Source organism: Leucoraja erinacea, chromosome 19 (genome assembly GCF_028641065.1).
Source record: "Leucoraja erinacea ecotype New England chromosome 19, Leri_hhj_1, whole genome shotgun sequence".
NCBI classification, from domain to species: Eukaryota; Metazoa; Chordata; class Chondrichthyes; order Rajiformes; family Rajidae; genus Leucoraja; species Leucoraja erinaceus.
This window is the reverse complement of record NC_073395.1, coordinates 23,133,965-23,159,013: the sequence shown is the minus strand read 5'-3', so window position 1 is coordinate 23,159,013 and position 25,049 is coordinate 23,133,965. Positions and strand designations below refer to the sequence as shown.

Below are 25,049 nucleotides of genomic sequence, written 5' to 3'. Positions count from 1 at the left end.
TGCTTGATAGTCAGAGCGCATTTGGTGGGCCGAAGGGCCTTTTTCCATGCTGTACCTCTAAGCTAAATCTTGGCAGATACATGTATAGGAAAGATTTAGAGGGATTTGGGACAAGCTTAGATGAGCATCTTCTAAGGTGAGTGGAGAAATAATTAATAGAAACCTGAGGGGCAACTTTTTCACACAGGGGTGTGTATGGAATGAATTGCCAGAGGAGTTAGTTGAGGCACCTACAATAACAACATTTAAAAGTCACTTGGACAGGTACTTGTAAAGGTTTTTAGAATGTGGGTCAAATGTAGCCAAATAAGCCTAGCTTAGATGAGCCATCTTGATCGCCATGGAATGGGTTGGGCCGAATGGCCTGTTTCCATGCTATATGACTCTATGCCTCTATCTTGGTTGGAATGGAAAAGTTGGGCTGAAGGGCCTGGTTCCAATTTGAATGATTCTTTGACTATCTTGGTTGGAATGCGTTAGTTGGGTCGAAGGGCCTGTTTAAGTGCTGTTTTACACTATGTCTGTCTAAATGAGATATTTCAATCCACTCTCTCACTTTTAACACAACATAAAATGGCGGAAACACTTAGCAGATCGGGCAGCAGCTGTGAGAAGAGGAAGAGTTCACGATTCTTTATCAGAGTTCATCTCTTTGACCTGAAACGTTAGCTCTTTTCAATGATCTGCTGACTATTTCCAACATGTTCTGTTCTTATTTCAGATTTCTGCTGTTTTTTTTTTTAATTTCCTGGAGGTAAAAGGAATTAGTCTCCAAAGCTCGGTGAATATCGTGTTTCACAAACATTGCTAACAGTTGATCTCGGTTGGTTTCAACTTGACTTGTGGATTGTAGAACTTACCCGTTCCAAAGGATTTAGGCAAAGCAGCTTTCTTGGATAAAAGCCATCTCAATGTGGAGAGGTTCTGCTGTGACAAATCCTATAAAACCTTATCTTGAAGCCTCCTATCTAGGAGGGTGCCAGAATGTGGCTTATTCTCCGAGATTTGTGAGGCATTCGTGTATAAAAAGGCTTTGCATTTTTAACTGTTCTGCGATTCAGTAAGATCAAGGTTTATTGGTATTTGTTTATTATTGTCATTCAACCGAGATATAATGAGATACTTTATTTTCGTGCTATACCAAGTGGCTCTAACTTTCACCATTTACTCGTCTCGTTGTGGAAATAAAGAAACTACAGTTGCTGGTTAATACACAAAAGGACACAACGTGTTGGGCCAAAGGTCCTGTTTCCATGCTGTGTGACACCATGACTATCTTGGTTGGCATGGACTTTGGGCCGAAGGGGCTGTTTACATCCTGTAAGACTCTATCTTGGTTGGCACTCAGCAGTCAGGCAGTACCTCTGGAGAACATGGATGTGACATTTCAGGTTGAGATGTCCCTACCCGTAACTTTATGTTCTCCAGAGTTGTTCGTGACCTGTTAACTTACTCCAGTACTTTGTGTCCTTTACAATTCTCTTTTACAGAGTATTATGTTTACATATCTGTTTTGGTGCTGCAAGTAAGAATGTCATTGTTCCGTTTTGGGACATATGACAATAAAGTACTCTTGATTTGACACTTGGAGCCATTTTGGTGGACTTGCCTCCATCGGTGAGGGCATCGACTAGAAGAGGCATGTTGCAGCTTTATAAAACTTTGGTTTGGTTTGGAGTATCGTATATTGTTCTGGTCATCGCATTACAGGAAGGATCAGGAAGCATTGGAGAGGGTGCAGAAGAGATTTACAAGAATGCTGCCTGGATGAGAAGGTGTTAGCTATAAGGTTGGACAAACTTTGGGGGAAAAAAAGACACAATGTGCTGGAGTAACTTAGCGGGTCAGGCAGCATCTCTGGAGAACATGGATTGGTGACTTATCAGGCCGGGACCCTTCTTCAGACCGATGGGGGAAAAGATCAACATCATGGCGGGCTTAGAACGTGTTGAGGTGTGAATATTGGGCAAACATGGATTATTTTCTCGATCGTCTGAGGTTGAGGGGAGACTTGATAGAAGTATATTAATTTATGAGAGGCGTAGATAGGGTGGATGGTCAGAAGATAGACACAAATTGCTGGAGTAACCCAACGGGTCAGGCAGCATGTCTGGAGAAAAAGGATGGGTGACGTTTCAGGTTGGAATTCTGTTTCAGACTTCATAAATCAGAACCTTTTTTCCCAGGGTCCAAACAAGAGGACATAGCTTTGTGGTTAAAGAGACAATTTTAAAGGATATGTGTGCAGGACAAGTTATTTTTACAGAGAGAGTGGTGAGTGCCTGGAACACGATGTGGTGGAAGCAGATACGATAGTGGCTTTTAAGATGGTTTTAGATAGGCACTTGGACATGCAGGGAATGGAGGTTATGGATTATGTACAGGCAGAGGGGATTAGTTTAATTTGGCATCGTATTTGGCACAGACATTGTAGGCCAAAGTTCCTGCACTGTACTCTTGTATGTTCTACCCAGTCATATCACACCATACATGGATACAATTAAGACGTACGCAAGTACTGCAGTTAGTGCAAAGAGAAAATAGCCAGCTTGCAGAATATAGTGTTACTATGGTAGTGTTACTTTTACATAGAAAGAGCAATTTAAAAACAGTGCAAGGGCCACAATGAGGAAGGTCGGGAGATCAGGACTACATGTTGATCCAATCAGCTCCACTTCCTGCCTGATCCCCTTTACCGCTGACTGCCTTACAGATCAAAGATCTGCCCACCAGAGCCTTGAGTATTAGGACAGCACAGTGGTGCAGCAGTAGACCTGGGTTCAATCCTAACTACAGGTGCTGTCTGTACGTTCTCCCCATGACCTGTGTGGGTTTTCTCTGGGAGCACTGGTTTCCTTGAGAAATAATAGTTTTCCAGGATGAGGGGAGAGAGCAGTGATAGCACTGATGGGATTTCGACCTAGGAGCCATCACTGACTACGGCCCAATTGACCTTCTCACACTAGTGATTCTAGGGACGGTTTGAGATTTAGCAGCAATCAACTTGTGCACATAAGATTTGCAAAAGGAGCAGTATAATCTGTCCTTAATGGTGCCCATTGAGGGATCACTACCGGTGGGGCTACCTGTTCTTAGTTTAATTTAGAGATACAACACTGTAACGGACTCTCGGTCCACTGTGCCTACGCCGACCAACGATCACCCATTCACACTATTTCTACATTATCCCACTCTCCCATCCACTCCCTACACACTAGTGGGTCATTTACAGAAGTCACTTAACCTATAAACACATTTGTCTTTGGAATATGGAAGGAAGCTGGAGCACCCGGAGGTCACAGGGATTGCATGTAAACCACACACACACACAGACAAGAGTCGAGGTCTGGATCAAACCCAGGTCACTGGCCCTGAGAGGCTGCAGCTCTACCAGCTGCGCCATTGTGCTGCCCTTCAAGCTGGTGTGCTCGAATCCTTCCCATCAACCCAACATGCATTTTGTTTCAACATCTCTGAAAGACGACATTTCCAATTGTACAGCCCTCCCTCAGTACCACGCCAGGTCTGAAACCTCAACCATCTCTCTGAAAGTGCTACCTACTGCACCTTGGAATGTTTTGTTACATTCAAATCATTGGTGTACTTTTTTTTAATCTTCACCTGAAAGTTTTGTGAGAGTTTGGAGTCTCTTTCTTGAAGGAACTATTCTGGCATTTACTATAGAAGAGCTACTTTGAGTAAGAGCTCTGTGAATGATTTATAGACTCTTCATTCTATTTTAAGAGAAATATAGTACTTTAGACAAGCAAACATGATTGAACAAAGCTCTGAAGAGCCGCATTGGGCAAATGTACACTTGCCCAGTGAAGTGAAACGAGGCTCGGTGCTTATTGAACTGAGGGTGCACATGTTCCAGGGAGCAACAGATAACTAAGGTCATGTGATAGGGGAAGAATTAGGCCATTCAGCCCATCAAGTCTACACCATTCAATCATGGCTGATCTATCTCTCCCACCTAAACCCATTCGCCTGCCTTTTCGCCATAACCCCTGACACCCGTACTAATTAATAACTGTTGACGGCCAAGACTCCTTTCACATTCATTCTTGCAATATTTGCTATGTTAGTCATTGAAGCATAGAGTGATACAGCATGGAAACAGGCCCTTCGCCCCAACTTGCCCATGCCGACCAACATGCCCCATCCACACTAGTGACACCTGCCTGCATTTGGCCCATATCCCTCTAAACCCATCCTATTCATGTACCGGTCTAAATGTTTCTTAAACATTGTGATAGTCCCTGCCTCAACTACCTCCTCCGGCAGCTCGTTCCATGCACCCACCACCCTTTGTGTTAAAACTTTACCCCTCTCGTTCCAATTTAACTCTACCTGCTGTACCACTGTGCCACCTGCTGTCCCATAGCGGAGTCAGGAGATATGGGGAGAAGGCAGGAACGGGGTACTGATTGGGGATGATCAGCCATGATCACATTGAATGGCGGTGCTGGCTCGATGGGCCAAATGGCCTACTCCTGCACCTATTGTCTATTGTTCCCCACTTCAGTTTAGTTTACTTTAGAGATGCAGCACAGGAACAGGCCCTTCAGCCCACCGAGTCCGCGCCGACTAGCGATTTCCACCCCCCCCCCCCCCCCCCCCACGCGAATACTATCCTACACACACGAGGGACGATTTGCAATTTTACCAAGCTGATTAACCTATGAACCTGTACGTCTTTGGAGTGTGGGAGGAAACCAGAGCACCTGGAGAAAACCCACACAGATCACGGGGAGAATGTACAAACTCCATGCAGACAGCACCCGTAGTCAGGATCAAATACGGGTGTCTGGCACTAAGGCAACAATCCTACTGCTGCGCCACCGTGCCGTACTTTTTAATAATATCCCTTCTTTGAACCAGCTCCTCTTGAAGTAAGATCAAAAATTATTTTTAAAAATCCCAGCCTTTTTATAAACACTTAGCTTGGAAGAAGGCGACTGTAAATGCAGTTGATCTCCCTACTGACTTCAGTCCCTATTCAGATGGTCTTTTTACACTGTTAGTGGATTTTGTATTGGGATATTTCTGCCTCTGGCATTTGGTTAGCTCTTGGCCACTCTGTACCACCTCAGTAACTTGCTCCCCACTGCTTGTGAAAAATGGAAATAATATTCTACATTATTCATACTCTTAAACCAACTGGAAACACAGGAACCCAGTAATAGCATTGTGATCCCTTAAGCCTGTTCAGATATACAGTGAGATCCAGGGTTTAATTGGGTCAACTTAATTGTTATTCCTGCCCAGCAACTATTTGACCAAAAATCGATCCATCTCAGTTTAAAGAATAGTTCTGAAAACAGTAACTGATGTTCAGAGCTCCAACTTCCCAACACTCTCTTTGACATAAGTGTTTCCCAACTTTATTGTATATAGTTTTCTCGATTTTATTGTCTATTAGTGTTCCCCAACTTTATTCTATATAAATGTTTCACAACTTTATCCTCTGAACGATATAACTATGTTGTTGGCCAGACTTCACAACCCTAGACCCGTAAACCAGAACAAGTAGTTACTTTTCATTCTCCCAAACAGTTCACCTTGGCACTTTGTGAAGTCACAAGGAGCAAGAGTCTGACCCGCCAGTCTACCACACATCTCTATCTCGCTGTCCCCCGTCTCCCCCCGTTCCCTATCCCAGGCACGTGCCGTTAGGGTACTTACCCTGACTAAAATTCTAAAATGGTAATTATTAAATATAAATAGTAAAGGCACGGAGAATTATGCCTACCTAAGAGATCGATCTCTGAGATAGGCATAATTCTCCATCTTTCATCCACAGTGCATGTAATACGCAAAAGTATGTGCAGCTCGCCTGCCATTGATGCTGCTTCAAACCTTCCGTGTCTTTCAGTGTAGACCGGACAGTGAGGGGACCAGCTCAAGAGCGGGTCAGCGGGCGATGGATAACAGGACAGCGGGCGGTGGAGCTTACTCCTGTGTCAGCGCTGGTAACCTCAATTGGTCCCTTTTTCGCGCTGACACAGAAGTAAGCTCCTCCGCCTGCTGTCCTGTTATCCATCGCCCACTGACCCACTCCGCTCTATGATCTTTGCTCTTGAGCTGGCCCCCTCACTGTTGGGTCTACATTGAAAGACACGGACCGGGGCAGTGGATGCCATGCAGTGTCGCCCAGCGCAGCAAGTGAGGCCATGTCCTGCTCCCGGCGGCAGTCGGAATTTAAGGATTTGTGGGAAACGGCTGACATGAGCGAAGCCAGCGAGCGGCAGGAGAGAGGTGTTCAGATGGAGAGCACTGCCAGTGGTGAGTGGGCCGGCAGAAGGCGCTGAGGTCCCGGCGGCGCTCGCAGCCACCCGAGCTGCTTCCCTCCCCGCCCACAAAGTGGTGGCTCCGCGCCCGGAGTTCCGCGGCAGAGGTGAGTGAGTGAGTTGCTGGCGTGATCCCCGACCCCCTCCTTCTCAACGCTCCTGCCCTCTCCTCAACTCCACCCTGGCCAGACTCCCCACATGCTGTGAAAAGAACTCTCCCCCCAATTGGTCCCTTGAACTAGTATTCTCATTCACTAAGATCACAACTTGTCCTGGTGTGCTCCCGTTTTTCCCACCATCTCGCCAACTGCTGTCACCCTCCACCCCCACCCATTCAGTAATTCAGAATGAAGGAGATTTGGATGCCTTGGGCAAATTGAATTGTTAGTTTCTTTACTTTAATTTTTTTATTTTTTTGAGCGGGAGAAATTCTGTCCCGCCAGCCTTCTTTCAAAATTTAGCAAATCAAAATGGGGGTGCGCCTTCGACACAGGTACATCTTCATTGTCGGGAAATACGGTACTTTATTAAGAGATATGGCTTTTGAAGACTTTATAAAAGTCGACAGACTCTGTCTGTCTCCGTACGTCTGTCTGTCTCTCTCTCTCTCTGCCTCTCTCTCTCTCTGTCTCCCACACAACTTTCACAACTGTAAGATGCACCATTATTTTAGCTGTGCGTTGAATCCACACAGTTTTTGGTTTGCTCTCTTGTTTCATTCACTCTCGTCATTGTCAGTCCCGTGCTCCTGTCCGTCAGCCTGTGATTACTGGTTACATTAACGAGCCTGTTTTATGTATGAATTGATGATGTCTGACCTGCTGAAAGACGGGGTAGAGGATAGTATCCAGTCTACGATCCTCTGCTGATTTCTTGCATCAGTGCTTCCTTGACATATCACAGCACTAATTAATGTCTTGAGGTGATAGGCTGCAACGTTATTAGACAATATAGCACTTTACAACAATCTGTAAATTAGCAATGCACGTTTGAGATTTTACGATTTGCTTTGTGTAACATCAATATTTGACGAGCATTCAGTTCTTTGGGCCATAAATAGGACAAGATTAGCAATTAATCCAATAATAAATTCAGGAATTTACCTTATTCATAGAGCAGTATGAATGGGGAGCTCGATAGCATGTAGTACAGTGCAGGTAAATACCACCCACAGGGTGGCACAGATGGTAGAGCTGCTGCCTCACAATGCCAGAGACCCGGGTTCCATCCTGACCTCGGGTGCTGCCTGTGTGGAGTTTGCACATTCTCCGGTTTCCTCCCACAATCCAAAGACGTGCAGGATTGTAGGTTAATTGGCCTCTGTAAATTGTCCCTGGTGTGTAAGAAGTGGATGAGAAAGTGGAGTGACATAGAACTAGCGTGAGCGGGCGATCGATGGTCAGAAACAATAAGCCAGTTCGGTATTCCGACTGCGCATGCCCAGGTCATAGGTCACTTGAGATAAACATTCTCGGCAGCTGAGCTGCTACGTGTATACAGACCTGCGTTTCATCCATAGTCAGGATGGAACCGGGTCTCCGGCGCTGCAAGAGAGAGAGAGAGAGAGAGAGAGAGAGAGAGAGAATGTCCTCCAACGTCCAACGCTGCCAGGAGAGGTTTTGCGCAATTCCACAGGGTGGGTTTGTGAAGTGAGATAGAAATAAGATTGAATTAATGTTCATAAATCAGCGTGGCCTGTCCGCGGGTAAAGGCAAGGTAGCGAGGAGAGAGATGGGGAGGGAACTCCCCGGAGCTAGGACAATCTCTCCACCCCCCCCCCCCTTTGACCTTTGACAAATCCCATGATTCCTTGCGTTTTTGGGAATACCGATCTTGCTTGTTATATTTCTTTGTCTAATAGATAGGCTGTGGGTTATATAAATAGATATATAAAATATATAAAATCTGAGCAATAAGTAGTTGAAGCAGGGCAGCAGGTGGGGCAGCTGGTAGAGTTGCTCCCTCACAGCGACTGAGACCCGGGTGCCGCCTGGGTTCCCGTTGCGATAGGTGGGACCTGGCCTCGGAGCTCTCCCCATAGTCATGTTGTGTGGAGAAAGCAGCAAGGTGCAACATGAGGAAAATAAACCCTAGCTTTAACAGATCTTTGGTTTAGTTTAGCGATATGGGCCCTTCGGCCCACTGAGTCAACGCTGACATTAGCACGATCCTACACACTGGGGACAATTTACAATTTTTACCGAAGCCAAATTAACCTACAAACCTGTATGTCTTGAGAGTGTGGGAGGAAACTGGAGCACCTGGTGAAAACCCTCGCCGGCAACAAGTCCGACGTCGGGCTGCGGGACGTCCTCACGGGCGGCCCACCGGCGTCCCAGAGTGCAGACAGCACCGTAGGCCGTGGTCAGAATGCTGACCCTCTGCAAGGCGCTGGACTCCAAGATGCCGTTCAGCAACTCTCTCCGCACCAGCTCCACGATGCAACGCCACTGTCCAACGGCGACCCAGCCACCCCGCTCTTCAGTGCGGCCACTGTAGTTGCCCTGGTCCGGTGGTGGCAGGAGGAGCTCCGATCCAGTGGTAGGCCGCGAGATCACTCGGACCCGTCAGCAGGAGGACTGGAGGGCAGATGCAACAAACTCTAAGTAACATGTCCACAGAAGGCCCCTTGCCATTTCCCACATGCTGAGCAGAAGCAGAGAAACCGGAGGCATGAGATGGATGGATTTGTTGGAGGGTTTGACACTATTTAATCTTCGCCAGTACTGGCTTGGGTTTCAAAAACCTCTCGAGCATCTATTCAACGTTGCTAATGAACATTGGAAAACCCAGTTTTAAAAAAGATATTGGCCATTAACCTTCCACACTGACTTATATCCTCGGCTTTTACAATCTTAATTTGAAAGCCCAGCTTTGCAAGTTCCATTTATGGCACCTCCTTTAATGACTGGAGGCTGTTAAATTGGCCTTGACTACTCGAAAAGGTCAAATGACTCGATCAATGCCTTGCAGAATTGCTACTTTAATCACTTCAAATTGAAGCATAAAATAATGGCTATGAATGTGTAACTTCTGTATCTCCTTAAGGCATCAAAGGAGGCTATTCAGCCCATCCATTCTCTGCCAACCCACAGAGCTGTCCCATTCCCCCATTAATTTTCCCTGTAGCCTGCTCTCCCTATAACTCCATCAATTCGGGCGGCACAGTGGCGCAGCGGTAGAGTTGCTACCTCACAGCGCCAGAGACCCGAGTTCCATCCTGACTTTGCTGTCGGTACGGAGTTTGTACGTTCTCCCTGTCATCCACGGTGTACGGGATTAAGGGAATAACATGGATTATGTTTAGTGGAAGATAAATGCAGATGAGATCAGTTCAGCTTGGCATCATGTTCGGCACAAACATTGTGGGCCGAATGGCCTGTTGCAGTATTGTACTGTTCTGTGTTCAGGATACTAACCTCAGCCTTCATGTGGCCAGTCCAGCTGTATTTCTGGTCGGTGGTAATCCCCTTGAGGAATAAATGCTTGACAACGTATCTGCCTGTAGAAAGAAGGAACTGCAGATGCTGGTTTATACCAAAGAATAGACACAAAGTGCTGGAGCAATGCTGCCTGACCCGCTGAGTTACTCCAGCACTTTGTGTCTATCTTTGGTACAAAACTGCATCTGTAGTTGTGTAGGAGGGAACTGCAGATGCTGGTTTATATCGAAGATCGTCACAAAAAGCTGGAGTAACTCAGCGGGACAGACAGCATCTCTGGAGAAATTAAATAGGTGACGTTTTGGGTCGAGACCCTTCTTCAATCTGAAGAAGGGTCTCAACCCGAAACGTCACCTATTCCTTTTCTCCAGAGATGCTGCCTGACCCACTGAGAATCTCCAATTTTTTGTGTCCATCCACAGTTCCTTTATTTCTACATCTTAATTAGCAGATTTGCCCAGCGTTGATACGGTGGTATACGAGAAATTAAACTATCCGTGAGCATTCTGCAGTCTGGCTGTTTAATAACTGTAAGGTTTTTTGTCTCTCTGCCAGGAAGGACCAGAATCTTCTGTCCCCAGTAAACTGCTGGTACCTACTACTGAATCAAGTGAGGAGAGAGAGCAAGGACCACGCAACCTTGAGCGACATCTATCTCAACAACGTCATCATGCGTTTTATGCAGATAAGTGACGACTGCACAAGGCTTTTCAAAAAGGTAATTCCATTTGCACACCTTCATTCGATCTGAGTTCCCAATGTCTTCTTCAATTTAAAATAATTTCCAAAATTATCCCTGGAATTCATTCACTGGTGAAGAGTGAAATGAGTGGGTGTGGAGAGGATGTTTCCACGAGTGGGAGAGTCTAGGACCAGTGGGCATAGCCTCAGAATAAAAGGACGTACCTTTAGAAAGGAGATGAGAAGTCATTTCTTTAGTCAGAGAGTGGTGAATCTGTGAAATTCATTGCCACAGATGGCGGTGGAGGCCAAGTATTTTTAAAGCTGCTCTATCCTACACACTGGGGACAATTTATAATTTACAGAAGCCAATTCACCTACAGGTGTGTATGTCTTTGGAGTGTGGGAGGAAACTGGAGAAAACTCCAGTTGCAGGGAGAACGTACAAACTCCGTACAGATAGCACCCATGGCCAGGATCGAACCCGGGTCTCTGGTGCTGTAAGGCAGGAACTCTACCACTGTGCCGTCCAATGTGAAAGTGGGATAATAAAGAACTATTGTGAACGGGTGATCAGTGTGGGCTGAAGGGCCTGTTTCCATGCTGTATCTTTCAATCAATCAACTCTTGGGCAAGAGTTCAGTCCTATCTGGGATTGTGAAGAACGAGTCCCATTAATTAGTTGGATGATTTTGGACTACTCTTTGTGCTCCTTTAATAACAGGTCGCAGAATTGAGAATGTTTGCAGTGGTCTATTGCAGGCTGAGTCCAGATTGGATTCCACCCTTCCATCCATCAGCCTTTGCCTGCTATTGGGAATCCAGGATTACAGAAATAGCCCTATGGCGCATAAAAAATGTAATGGGGTCATGAAAAAACGATGAGCATGAAGCTCTTTATAAAAGCCTGCCTACCTAAAAATGAATGAGTGTAGAAATTGTGGTTTAAAATAAATCAGCCTTTGGTCCCGGGTGGTTTGGTTGTAATATGTGACTGACTTACTCTGTCAAAGTAGCAGAGTTAACTATAAAGCACGTTCAACAGACTATCAGAACATTTCTGCTTCATTCAAAACAAGGTGACCAGGCTCTCGTCTGCTATTCAGATACCCCTCTCCCTCTCAAATTGTGCTTTTGGCATCACTTCCATAAGACTATAAGGCAGGAGCAGAATTAGGCCATTCAGCCCATCGAGTCTGCTCTGCCATTCGATCAACACTGATCTTTCCATCTCAACCCCATTCTCCTGCCTTCTCCCCAGTAACCTTTGACGCCTTTACTAATCACGAACCTCACAATTTATGCCTTAAAAATACCCAGTGACTTGGCCTCCACAGCCTCCAATGGCAATGAATTGCATATTCACCACCCTTTGGCTAAAGAGATTCTCCCTCATCTCCATTATATAGGTATGTCCGTTTATTCCAAGGCTGTGCCCTCTTGTCCTAGACTCTCCCACTACTAAAAACACTTTCTCCACATCCACTCTATCCAGTCCTTTCATTATTTGGTGGGTTTCAATGAGGCACCCCCCCTTATCCTTCTAAACACCAGCGAGTGCAGGCACAGTGCCGTCAAACGCTCATCATACATCAACCCAATCATTCCAGGAATCATTCTCGTAAACCTCCTGTGGACTCTCTCCAACATATCCTCCCTCAGATGTTGGGCCCAAAACTGCTTACAATATTTCAAATGTGGTCTGACCAGCGTTTTATACACTCAGTCTATACACCCTTGCTTTTGTATTCTAGATCTCTTGAAATGAATGCCTAGTATTTGTTCCAATTCTTGGATCTCTGCTTTGTGGGATCTTGCCGAAAGCTTTGCTAAGATCCACGTCGACAACATTCAAATGCTGAGCCTTCATTGATTTTCCTTGTTGCTTCCACAAAAAATGTCAACCAATTGAACTACTACCTTGGTCTATTCGGTGAACATTTGTAACTTTGTTAGACCCAGAAACATGGCTACACGTGTGTACTGCCTCGGTGAAGTTTGCAGAACGATTTTACCGGGGTGTATGCAAAACAAAGCATTTCACTGTGACAATAAAATATAATTGAATTGAATTCCCGTGACAGATCATGATAATTGTCCCTGATCGACCTAAATGAAGGTTTATAACATCCTTTGGAATCGATTCCAATTATCTGCTCATCTCCAAGGCTAAACTAACTGACTTGTAGTTTACCTATTCCTTCCTTTTAAGATAACAGGACAACATTAGCAGTTTACTCTAATCCTCCGGCAATATTCCCGTAGCCCGGAGCGACTTAAGAATGAGGTCAGGCTGTGCACACTTTCTTCATTGGCCACTTTCTTCAAGGGCCACTTTTCAACATAATTGTATAAGGGGTAAGAGTGTTGTAAAAAACAAGCTGAAGGCTTTGTGTCTCAATGCAAGGAGCATTCGTAATAAGGTGGATGAGTTGAATGTGCAGATAGCTATTAATGACTATGATATAGTTGGGATCAAGGAGACATGGCTCCAGGGTGACCAAGGCTGGGAGCTGAACATCCAGGGATATTCAATATTCAGGAGGGATAGACAGAAAGGGAAAGGAGGTGGGGTAGCGTTGCTGGTTAGAGAGCAGATTAACGTAATAGAAAGGAAGGACATTAGCTTGGAGGATGTGGAATCGATATGGGTAGAGCTGCGAAACACTAAGGGGCAGAAAACGCTAATGGGAGTTGTGTACAGGCCACCTAACAGTAGTAGTGGAGTTGGGGATAGCATCAAACAGGAAATTAGAAATGCGTGCAACAAAGGTAAAACAGTTATAATGGGTGACTTCAATCTACATATAGGTTGGGTGAATCAAATTGGCAAGTGTGCTGAGGAAGAGGATTTCTTGGAATGTATGCGGGATAGTTTTCTAAACCAAAATGTAGAGGAACCAATGAGAGAGCAGGCTATTCTAGATTGGGTATTGAGTAATGAGGAAGGGTTAGTTAGCAGTCTTGTTGTGCGTGGCCCCTTAGGCAAGAGTGACCATAATATGGTTGAGTTCTTCATTAGGATGGAGAGTGACATTGTTAATTCAGAAACAAGGGAAACAAAAGATGAAGTGTACAAATTAGCCAGAAAAAGCAGCCTACCAGAGTACTGGGAGAAATTCAGAGACCAGCAGAGGAGGACAAAGGGCTTAATTAGGAAAGGGAAAATAGATTATGAAAGAAAACTGGCAGGGAACATAAAAACTGACTGCAAAAGCTTTTATAGATATGTGAAGAGAAAAAGATTAGTTAAAACAAATGTAGGTCCCTTGCAGTCAGAAACAGGTGAATTGATCATGGGGAACAAGGACATGGCAGACCAATTGAATAACTACTTTGGTTCTGTCTTCACTAAGGAAGACATAAATAATTTGCCGGAAATAGCAGGGGACTGGGGGTCAAATGAGATGGAGGAACTAAGTGAAATCCAGGTTAGCCGGGAAGTGGTGTTAGGTAAATTGAATGGATTAAAGGCCGATAAATCCCGAGGGCCAGATAGGCTGCATCCCAGAGTACTTAAGGAAGTAGCCCCAGAAATAGTGGATGCATTAGTGATAATTTTTCAAAACTCTTTAGATTCTGGAGTAGTTCCTGAGGATTGGAGGATAGCTAATGTAACCCCACTTTTTAAAAAGGGAGGGAGAGAGAAAACGGGGAATTACAGACCAGTTAGTCTAACGTCGGTAGTGGGGAAACTGCTAGAGTCAGTTATTAAAGATGGGATGGCAGCACATTTGGAAAGTGGTGAAATCATTGGACAAACTCTTGGATTTATGAAAGGTAAATCATGTCTGACGAATCTTATAGAATTTTTCGAGGATGTAACTAGTAGAGTGGATAAGGGAGAACCAGTGGATGTGTTATATCTGGACTTTCGACAAGGTCCCACATAAGAGATTAGTATACAAACTTAAAGTACACGGTATTGGGGGTTCAGTATTGATGTGGATAGAGAACTGACTGGAGACAGGAAGCAAAGAGTAGGAGTAAATGGGTCCTTTTCACAATGGCAGGCAGTGACTAGTGGGGTACCGCAAGGCTCAGTGCTGGGACCCCATCTATTTACGATATATATTAATGATTTGGACAAGGGAATTGAATGCAACATCTCCAAATTTGCGGATGACACTAAGCTGGGGGGCAGTGTTAGCTGTGAGGAGGATGCTAGGAGACTGCAAGGTGACTTGGATAGGCTGGGTGAGTGGGCAAATGCATGGCAGATGCAGTATAATGTAGATAAATGTGAGGTTATCCACTTTGATGACAAAAACAGGAAAGTAGACTATTATCTGAATGGTGGCCGATTAGGAAAGGGGGAGATGCAACGAGACCTGGGTGTCATGGTACACCAGTCATTAAAAGTAGGCATGCAGGTGCAGCAGGCAGTGAAGAAGGCGGATGGTATGTTAGCAAAAGGATTTGAGTATAGGAGCAGGGAGGTTCTACTGCAGTTGTACAGGGTCTTGGTGAGACCACACCTGGAGTATTGCGTTCAGTTTTGGTCTCCTAATCTGCGGAAGGACATTCTTGCCATAGAGGGAGTACAGAAAAGGTTCACCAGACTGATTCCTGGGATGTCAGGACTTGCATATGAAGAAAGACTGGATAGACTTGGTTTGTACTCGCTAGAATTTAGAAGATTGAGGGGGGGATCTTATAGAAATTTACAAAATTCTTAAGGGGTTGGACAGGCTAGATGCAGGAAGATTGTTCCCGATGTTGGGGAAGTCCAGAACAAGGGGGTCACAGTTTAAGGATAAGGGGGAAATCTTTTAGGACCAAGATGAGGAAAACATTTTTCACACAGAGAGTGGTGAATCTCTGGAATTCTCTGCCACAGAAGGTAGTTGAGGCCAGTTCATTGGCTATTTTTAAGAGGGAGTTAGATGTGGCCCTTGTGGCTAAAAGGATCAGGGGGTATGGAGAGAAGGCAGTTACAGGATACTGAGTTGGATGATCAGCCATGATCATATTGAATGGCAGTGCAGGCTCGAAGGGCCGAATGGCCTACTCCTGCACCTATTTTCTATGTTTCTTTTAACAGTCTGGGAGACATCTCATCAGGATTTGCCAATTGCTTTCAAAGATGTAGAATCTCCGAATATATCATTCAATATTTCACACATTTCCTCCTTAACTGCAGAACAAACATCAGCCCCACTTCCGTAAAGACAGGTTCAAGAAATTCATTAAGAACTAGTTCATCGTGAATATACATTGGGGCAGCACAGTGGCGCAGTGGTAGAGATGCTGCCTTACAGCACCAGAGACCCGGGTTTGATCCTGACTATGGGTGCTGTCTGTATGGAGTTTGTACATTCTCCTTGTGACCATGTGGGCTTTCTCCAGGTGCTCTGGTTTCATCCCACACTCCAAAGATGTACAGGTTTGTAGGTTCATTGGCTTTGGTAAAATTGTCCCCAGTGTGTAGAATAGTGCTAGTGTACGGGGTGATCATTGGTCAGCACGGACTCGGTGGGCAGAAGGGCCTGTTTCTGAGCTGTATCTCTAAAGTCTAAAATCTAAACTGCACCCACATCCACACGAGGTTATCTTATTTTAGTGCCTAATGTAGGCTTTACTTTCCTTCGTTCTCCTCCTGCTCTTTACTTATTTATTAAGCATCTGATGATTTCCTTTCTACATATTTCATAGTATCTTTCCTTATTGCTGCCTCACAATGCCAGAGACCCGGGTTCGATCCTGACTGCGGGTGCTGTCTGTGTGTGCTGTTTGCACGTTGTCCCCATGACCGCGTGGGTTTCCTCTGGATGCTCCAGTTACCTCTGGATGCTCCAGTTTCTTCCCACATCCCAATGGCGTGCGGGTTTGTAGGTTAATTGGCCCTCTGTGAATTGCTCCTTAGTGCGTAGGGAGTGGATGAGAAAGTGGGATAACATAGAACTAGTGTGATTGGAGATGGATGGTGAGCTGGGTGGGCTTAAATGCCTGTTTCTGTGTTGTATTTTTTAACTAAATGAAACCAAATGGTTATGCATCTCAAAGCAACTGTGAGACTTCACCATGTACAAATAGACTGCAGTTATTGCAGACATAAACCTGTTCACAGGTCACAGTTTAAGGATAAGGGGGAAATCTTTTAGGACCAAGATGAGGAAAACATTTTTCACACAGAGAGTGGTGAATCTCTGGAATTCTCTGCCACAGAAGGTAGTTGAGGCCAGTTCATTGGCTATTTTTAAGAGGGAGTTAGATGTGGCCCTTGTGGCTAAAAGGATCAGGGGGTATGGAGAGAAGGCAGTTACAGGATACTGAGTTGGATGATCAGCCATGATCATATTGAATGGCAGTGCAGGCTCGAAGGGCCGAATGGCCTACTCCTGCACCTATTTTCTATGTTTCTTTTAACAGTCTGGGAGACATCTCATCAGGATTTGCCAATTGCTTTCAAAGATGTAGAATCTCCGAATATATCATTCAATATTTCACACATTTCCTCCTTAACTGCAGAACAAACATCAGCCCCACTTCCGTAAAGACAGGTTCAAGAAATTCATTAAGAACTAGTTCATCGTGAATATACATTGGGGCAGCACAGTGGCGCAGTGGTAGAGATGCTGCCTTACAGCACCAGAGACCCGGGTTTGATCCTGACTATGTGTGCTGTCTGTATGGAGTTTGTACATTCTCCCTGTGACCATGTGGGCTTTCTCCAGGTGCTCTGGTTTCATCCCACACTCCAAAGATGTACAGGTTTGTAGGTTAATTGGCTTTGGTAAAATTGTCCCCAGTGTGTAGAATAGTGCTAGTGTACGGGGTGATCATTGGTCGGCGCGGACTCGGTGGGCAGAAGGGCCTGTTTCTGAGCTGTATCTCTAAAGTCTAAAATCTAAACCGCACCCACATCCACACGAGGTTATCTTATTTTAGTGCCTAATGTAGGCTTTACTTTCCTTCGTTCTCCTCCTGCTCTTTACTTATTTATAAAGCATCTGATGATTTCCTTTCTACATATTTCATAGTATCTTTCCTTATTGCTGCCTCACAATGCCAGAGACCCGGGTTCGATCCTGACTGCGGGTGCTGTCTGTGTGTGCTGTTTGCACGTTGTCCCCATGACCGCGTGGGTTTCCTCTGGATGCTCCAGTTACCTCTGGATGCTCCAGTTTCTTCCCACATCCCAATGGCGTGCGGGTTTGTAGGTTAATTGGCCCTCTGTGAATTGCTCCTTAGTGCATAGGGAGTGGATGAGAAAGTGGGATAACATAGAACTAGTGTGATTGGAGATGGATGGTGAGCTGGGTGGGCTTAAATGCCTGTTTCTGTGCTGTATTTTTTAACTAAATGAAACCAAATGGTTATGCATCTCAAAGCAACTGTGAGACTTCACCATGTACAAATAGACTGCAGTTATTGCAGACATAAACCTGTTCACAGGTCATTGGGTGTAGTATTATGGGACTTTCTAAGGATAGATGTGGCCCATTATAAAGGCAGGTTTCATTTTTTCCTGGGCTCAAGCCAGCTTTTGTAATCTCTTATGTGAAAGTGCTTAGTTTGGTTTAGTTTAGTTTAGAAATACAGCGTGGAAACAGGCCGAGTCCGCGCCGACCTACGACCAGCTGTATACTAGTTCTATCCTACATACTAGGGGCACTACCTCCTCCGGCAGCTTGTTCCATACACCCACCACCCTTTGGGTGGAAAAAGTTACCTCTCGGGTTCCTATTAAAATCAATCCAAATGTCGGAATGTAACCAGAAATAGATTGAATGCAGCATCGTGAAGGAGCTGGGATGGTGAGAGGGTTCATCGGGAGCTGATTAGGATGAGGTGCCCACTGCGGGAACCATAGAGCTTTAGAAGCAGGTAGTTGACGGTTTTATATCCGTTACTGAATGCTCTAAAAGCTGTAATGGCGACGACCTTGTTACAGAGACTGGACGTGCAATTAAATGAAACTCGAGCTGTAAATCATGAACTCTACGGAAGGCAAGCATTAATCTTTTGGCAGCACTGGGCCATTGAGGACATTGGATCCACTGCTGTTTTTAAGCACGAGGAAGTGGGGCATCTTTGATTTCTGGATAAAAGGAGGCTCAGGAAGGTTAAGGATGCAAGCATGCGATGGTGCGTGTGGTCAATGCGTGCATAGCTGCTAAAAACGGCAGAGCATTCGTAAATCATCCTCTCACCAGCTAGAGAACGATCCTGACCTCCCATCTACCTCATTGAAGACCTCTGAGCTATCATTAATCTGACTTTACTGGACTTTACCTTGCACCAAATGATATTCCCTTTATCCTGTATCTGTAAACTGTGGACAACTTGATTGTAACCATGTATTCTTCGCTTGCTATATAGCACGCAAAACAAAGTTGTGCAGCAGTAGAGTTCCTGCCTTAGAGTGCTAGAGACGTGGGTTTGATCCTCACTATGGGTGCTGTCCATATGGAGTTTGTACGTTCTCCCTGTGACCGCGTGGGTTTTCTCTGGGTGCTCTGCTTTCCTCCAACATTCCGAAGACGTACAGGTTTGTAGGTTAATTGGCTTCTGTAAAACAATTGTAAATTGTCCCTCTTGTGTCGGATAGTGCTAGTTTATGGGCAATTGCTGGTTGGCATGGACAAGGTGGGCCGAAGGGCCTGTTTTCTCAATGGATCTCTGCAGTCTAAAAGTCTAAAGAGCTTTTCCGTGTACCTCGGTACATGTGATAATAAACCAAACTAAACTAAACTGTTTCTGATACTTTTTCACCTTCAGTTACAAATAATCTTTTTGCAATCTTGGTGAATTTGTAGGACCAGGAAAGTAATTGAGCGGAGGAATGTTAAGGCAGGGTTTCCACTCCTGGGGGAAGTAGAATGGGGCCGCAAATACAAGTCTACCACAGATTATCCGGCACCCTTGGTTCCAGAGCCTTGCTGGGTTATCCGTTTCGCTGGACTAACTGAGGTCACGGCCTCCAAGAGGAATCCAAAGGTACCAGGACAGTCTGCCTAGGCCACTGAGAGGCCGAGATACCGGCTCAAATTCGGCCTCCATAGTTAGCTATGGGAACCGGCTCTGTCCGGGCCGGAGTTCCAGAGCTCCGGCCGGGGCAAATTCGCCCAGCTGATCGTCTGCAGAATTCCCGATGAGGACGGGATCGGCCGCCTCACCCGGCCCAGGCGCCACATTTTCCGGTGGACCTCGGGGGGGGGGGGGGCAGGATTTCAAGTACGTTCATATTTTGTCCGGATTAAAAGAGGTGCTGGACCATCGGGAAGCTGGAAAATCAGTGGTGCCTGTAGTGTCATAATCCAAAAGGCTTTCCAGGGATCACAAGCAAGGAATGCTTCTCCTGAGCCATCTCCTGCCCTCTCTTGGTGGCTGGATCGATGCTTCCCAGCATGGTGGGGAGGTTGTTGCAACAGTCTGCAGGGGGAGATTTTAGGAGGTAACTATGAAAGTTGATGAGGGCAAAGAGATAGACATGGTGTAGGTGGGCCTCAGGAAGGCATTGGATCTGAAAAGGACACAAAGTGATGGTGTAAGTCAGTGGGTCAGGCATCATCTCTGGAGAACTTGAATAAATGACGTTTCGGTTTGAGACCCTTCTTCAGATTGATTGTGGGGGAGGGGCATAAAAGAACGAGGAGAGGCAGGACAAGGCGTGGCATATAATCAATGGACACAGGCACCTGGGGCGGCAGAGTGGCGCAGCAGCAGAGTTGTGGCCTAACAGCGCCGGAGACCCGGGTTTGATCCTGGCTAAAATGCGGGATACAGCTGACAGGCGGGATACAGCAGTCAGGGCCAGCATTTCTTTCCCAGCCCTCGATGGCATAAAAAATGGTGTGATGTATTTTCCCTCCTAAGCTGCGGCAGATGAAGTGGTTTGGGTGTGTCTTTTATATGAATGAGCCCTTTCATTAAACCAGTCCATCTTTTCTAATTTAATTGAATGCTTCCAATTAGTTAGAGGGCGTCTATTTTATTTGCTTGGTTTGAAGGCTGTTTGCTTAGTTTGGACAGCTGCAAGCAATTGGCACTGTAAAACATCCATCAGTAATATTGACAAATTGTCCCTTTAAAACCATTTCTGCCTGTCCTGGGCCTCCTCCATTCCCAGCATGAAGTCACACACAAACTAGAGGAACAGCACCTCGTATTCTGCTGGGTTAGCTCAGAACCATATATATATATATATATATATATATATATATATGTGTTTACATGTCTGTTGTGCTGCTGCAAGTAAGATTTTCATTGTGTAGGAACAAATTGCAGATGCTGGTTTATACTGAAGATAGGCACAAAATGGTGGAGTAACTCAGCGGGCCAGGAAGCATCTCCGGAGAAAAGGAATAGTCGGTGTTTCGGCTCGGAACATTTCTTCACATTGTTTTGAGGCATATCAAAATAAAATATTCTTGACTCTCAACACTTAACCCACAAACCAACTCCCTCCCTGTCCCCCTTCTCTCCCCACCCTCCTCTTTTCTCTCACATCTCCCTGTGCCTCACCACCTGAATTCGCACCCATCTCTCCCCTTCCCCCATCTCCTTCCAAACCCCCGCTCCCCCACCTGTATCCACCTGTCACTCACCAGGCTTCCTCGTCCTGCCCTTCCTCTCTTTCCAGCTTTCAACGTCCCCCCCCCCCCCCCCCCCCGTCACAATCAGTCTGGAGAAGGGTCCCAAACAGAAACGTCGCCTATCCACATTCTCCAGAGATGCTGCCTGATCTGCTGAGTTGCTCCAGCACTATGCATGTTATTTTTGAAAACCAGCACAGTGGCATAGTGATGGAGCTGCTGCCTTACAGCACCAGAGACCCAGTTCGATCCCGTCCATGGTCACATTCCCTGTGACCACGTGGGTTTCCTCCAGGTGCTCCAGTTTCCTCCCACACTCCAAAGACATGCAGGTTTGTAAGTTAAATGGCTTTGTTAACATTGCAAATTGTTCCTGGTGTGGGATGGTGCTAGTGTACGGGTGATTGCTGGTCGGCGCGGACTCGTGGGCCGAAGGGCCTGATTCCACACTATATCTCTAAACTAAACTGAACTAAATCTAACAGAGATGTGTTTTGTCTTGTTGCAGAGCAAGGAGATTGGGTTTCAACTGCACGAGGATTTAATGAAGGTTCTCAACGAGCTGTACACGGTAAGAAAAACTCTGATGCCCGGCAGTCGTCTCATCCTAACCCTTTCACTGAGCTGGGTGGGTTAGCCTGGCTGTTGAAGGGGAAGGGAGGGGCGCATGGCTCTGTCCGCCAGAACCAGTCATCTCAAAGGGGCGACACGGTGACACAGCAGGTAGAGTTGCAACCTTACTGCGCCAGAGACCCGGGTTCAATCCTGACCACGGGTGGTACCTGTGTGGAGTTTGCACGTTCTCCCTGTAATCACCAGTTTTCTCCAGATGCTCCGGTTTCTTCCCACATTCCAAAGACGACGGGTTTGTAGATTAATTAGATTACACGCTGTATCTTTCAATCAATCAATCAATCAATTATAGACGGGGTGTCTAAAACTGAGTGTCTGTAAAACTAGAAATTGGAGGAGCAAGTCACCTGAAAGCTTTATATGACAGGTACAGTGCATATAGTTTAGTTTAATTTAGTGTTGTTTGGAGATGCAGCATGGAAACAGGTCCTTCGGCCCACCAATCCCACGCCGACCAGCGATCGCCCGTACACTAATTCGATCCTACACACCTATAAAAGCCAATCAGAAGCGTCACCCATCCTTTTTCTCCATCGATGCAGCCTGACCTGCTGAGTTACTCCAGCACTTTGTGTCTGTCCTCAGTATAAAGCAGCGTCTGCAGTTCCTTCCTACACACTCTACCGCTGCGTCAGGACTAGATCAGGAGGCCACGAGCACAAGAGAACAAGACGCAACACCAAGGCTGAGCATGAAATAACCTCACAAATCCACAATAAGAGCCTATTGAAATGATGTTGCGTGATCTCCCGTCATCTGGAATCTTTAATGTACTAAATGTTGAGGGAGATCCAATTGTGATTTTAACATAATCCCAAATCTCCGCATAATGTAAATGTATCCTCAAAGCCATTTGTTCCATATGACAAGATTTTGGGCTGTTTCTTCAAGACATGATGAATCATAGCCTGGCCCGTGACAGTTGCTAGGAGGTTACGTTGATTAACGAAGCATTAGTGATCTGATTATGTTGATTGCACCTTTTACAAGTGCTCTTGAATTAATGTTCTGCACTCAAAAATCGATTTCCAACCACCCAATCCTTGCTTTTACCATTTATCCATCTGCAAAGCCAGGCTGAGATATGCTGATACTTTTTGCAACGTTTCAATCTTCGCCTAAAATGTATCCAACCATCACTGCAGAAAAAAACTAGGATTGTTGAGTATATCTTTTATACTATTACTAAAACTTTCATCTTGACCTGCGTTGTATTTAAATCTGCGTAAAAATGATCCCCCATAGCGCTACGATTTTTTGCCATCTTACTCGCCATTCTCGTCTGCTGCAAGTCAAATAAGTTTTGTTCCGATTGGTGAAATAGTACAAAACTTATGAAGGTTTAAAAATCTCTGAGTAAAGACGGAATGGGACCGGGATCTGCTGCGTGAGGCCGACAGCTGAAGGAGCGGGGTGAGCAGAGTGCTAGCTTATCTAGGTGCTAACCTATCAACCTGCACATTTTTGAGGAGATTTATACTTCAAGTAGCCCTTGCTTTCCCTCTTTCTCCATCCCCTCCCCCTTCCCAGTTCTCCCACTGATTCTTACTGTCTCCGACTACATTTTATCGCCCACTGTACCGCCCACTCCCCTGACACCAGTCTGAAGAAGGGTCTCGACCCGAAACGTCACCCATTCCTTCTCTCCAGAGATGCTGCCAGTCCCGCTGAATTCTCTGCCTCAGAGGGTGGAGGAGGCCGGTTCTCTGGATACTTTCAAGAGAGAGCTAGATAGGGCTCTTAAAGATAGCAGAGTCAGAGGATATGGGGAGAAGGCAGGAACGGGGTACAGATTGGGGATGATCTGCCATGATCACATTGAATGGCGGTGCTGGCTCGAAGGGCCGAATGGCCTACTCCTGCACCTATTATCTATTGTCTATTACTCCAGCATTTTGTGTCTACCTGCAAATGTTTGAGATGTTCTTAAGATGAGTTTAGTTTGGTTTAGAGATGCAGCTTGGAGCCAGGCTCAAGCCCACTGACCACACGCTGACCATTGATCACCCATTCACACCAGTTCTATGTTATTCCATTTTCTCATCCACTCCCTACACACTAGGGGCAAGTTTACAAAGGCCAGTAAACCTACACACCTGCACGTATTTGGGACACGGGAGGAAAGGAAGCACCCAAATAAATCCCACGTGGTTACAGGAAGAACGTACAAACTCCACACAGACTGCACATGAGGTCAGGATCGAACCCGGGTTTCTGATGCTGTGAGGCAGCTGCTCTTAACAACTGCACTAATGTGCTGCCATTTTACTCTAAGTGATGCGTTAGTTTAGTTCAGTTTAGCGACACAGCACGGAATCAGGCCGCTTGGCCCACCGAGTCCACGCTGACCAGCGATTCCCCTACACCAGCACTATCCTGCATACGAGGAAAAATTTGCAGATTTTCTAAAGTTAATTCACTTACAAACCTGTACATCTTTGGAGTGTGGGAGGAAACTGGAGCACCCGGAGAAAATCTAAGCAAGTCATTGGGAGAACGTGCAAACTCCACACGGACAGCACCCGAGGTCAGGATTGAACGCCGGTCTCTGACACTGTGAGGCAGCAAGTCTACAAGCTGTGTCACCGTGCTGCCCTTTACATTGTTGTGTGAAGCTGGAGGAAGAAAAGTAGTCAAAACACCAGTATTTGACTTTCTGAAATAATCTGAAATAATCTTTTTTCTACCCCGCCCCCCACCCTCACATCAGTCTGAAGAGGGGTCTCGACCTGAAACGTTGCCTATTTCCCACACTCCATAGATGCTGCCTCACCCGCTGAGTTTCTCCAGCATTTCTGTCCCCTTCAGAAATAATCTATTGCTTAAAGCAATTGGGGACTTCCCAAGGATGTGATTAGTATAGCATTTTCATCCGTTCTGTTCAATGTTGATGAACGTATCTAATAATCTACTGATATTATAGACTTCAAATTACTGTAACAGATTCTGTTATGATGTACTCTCAAAGTATAGTATATTTGTCACACACACACTTTCATTTTTATGTTGTTATTATTGCTGTATTATTGCTTCTTCCTCACCATTTATTAGGAATTGCAGAGCTGCCTGCCCTGCCATTGTTAGCCTTGAGAATTCACCCGTTGCTTCACTCGTTGTTCTAGTGTGCAACAATTTTCATTTCATGCGATAGGAGCAGAATGAGGCCATTCGGCCCGTCGGGTCTACGCCGCCATTCAAACATGGCTGATCTCTCTCTCTCTCCCTCCTAACCCCATTCTCCTGCCTTCTCTCCATAACCCCTGACACCTGTACTAATCAAGAATCTATCTATCTCTGCCTTAAAAATATCAATTGACTTGACCTCCACAGCATTCTGTGGCAAAGAATTCCACAGATTTATCCTTCGAAACTCCAGTGAGTAGACCGCCAGTGCCGTCAAACGCTCACCATATGATATTTATTTAGCCATTTTAATGCAGCGTAATAATTCCTAGCCC

At 45.6% G+C, this 25,049-nt stretch overlaps 1 protein-coding gene across 1 annotated transcript in view; it reads left to right on the top strand.

The window, feature by feature from the left end:
• LOC129706383 (SLIT-ROBO Rho GTPase-activating protein 1-like) overlaps positions 1–25,049 on the top strand; it is a 150,128-nt gene that overhangs the window by 59,289 nt on the left and 65,790 nt on the right. The window contains 2 exon segments of the mRNA XM_055650661.1: positions 10,292–10,454; positions 21,467–21,546. Coding sequence (XP_055506636.1) covers positions 10,292–10,454; positions 21,467–21,546 — 243 coding nt within the window.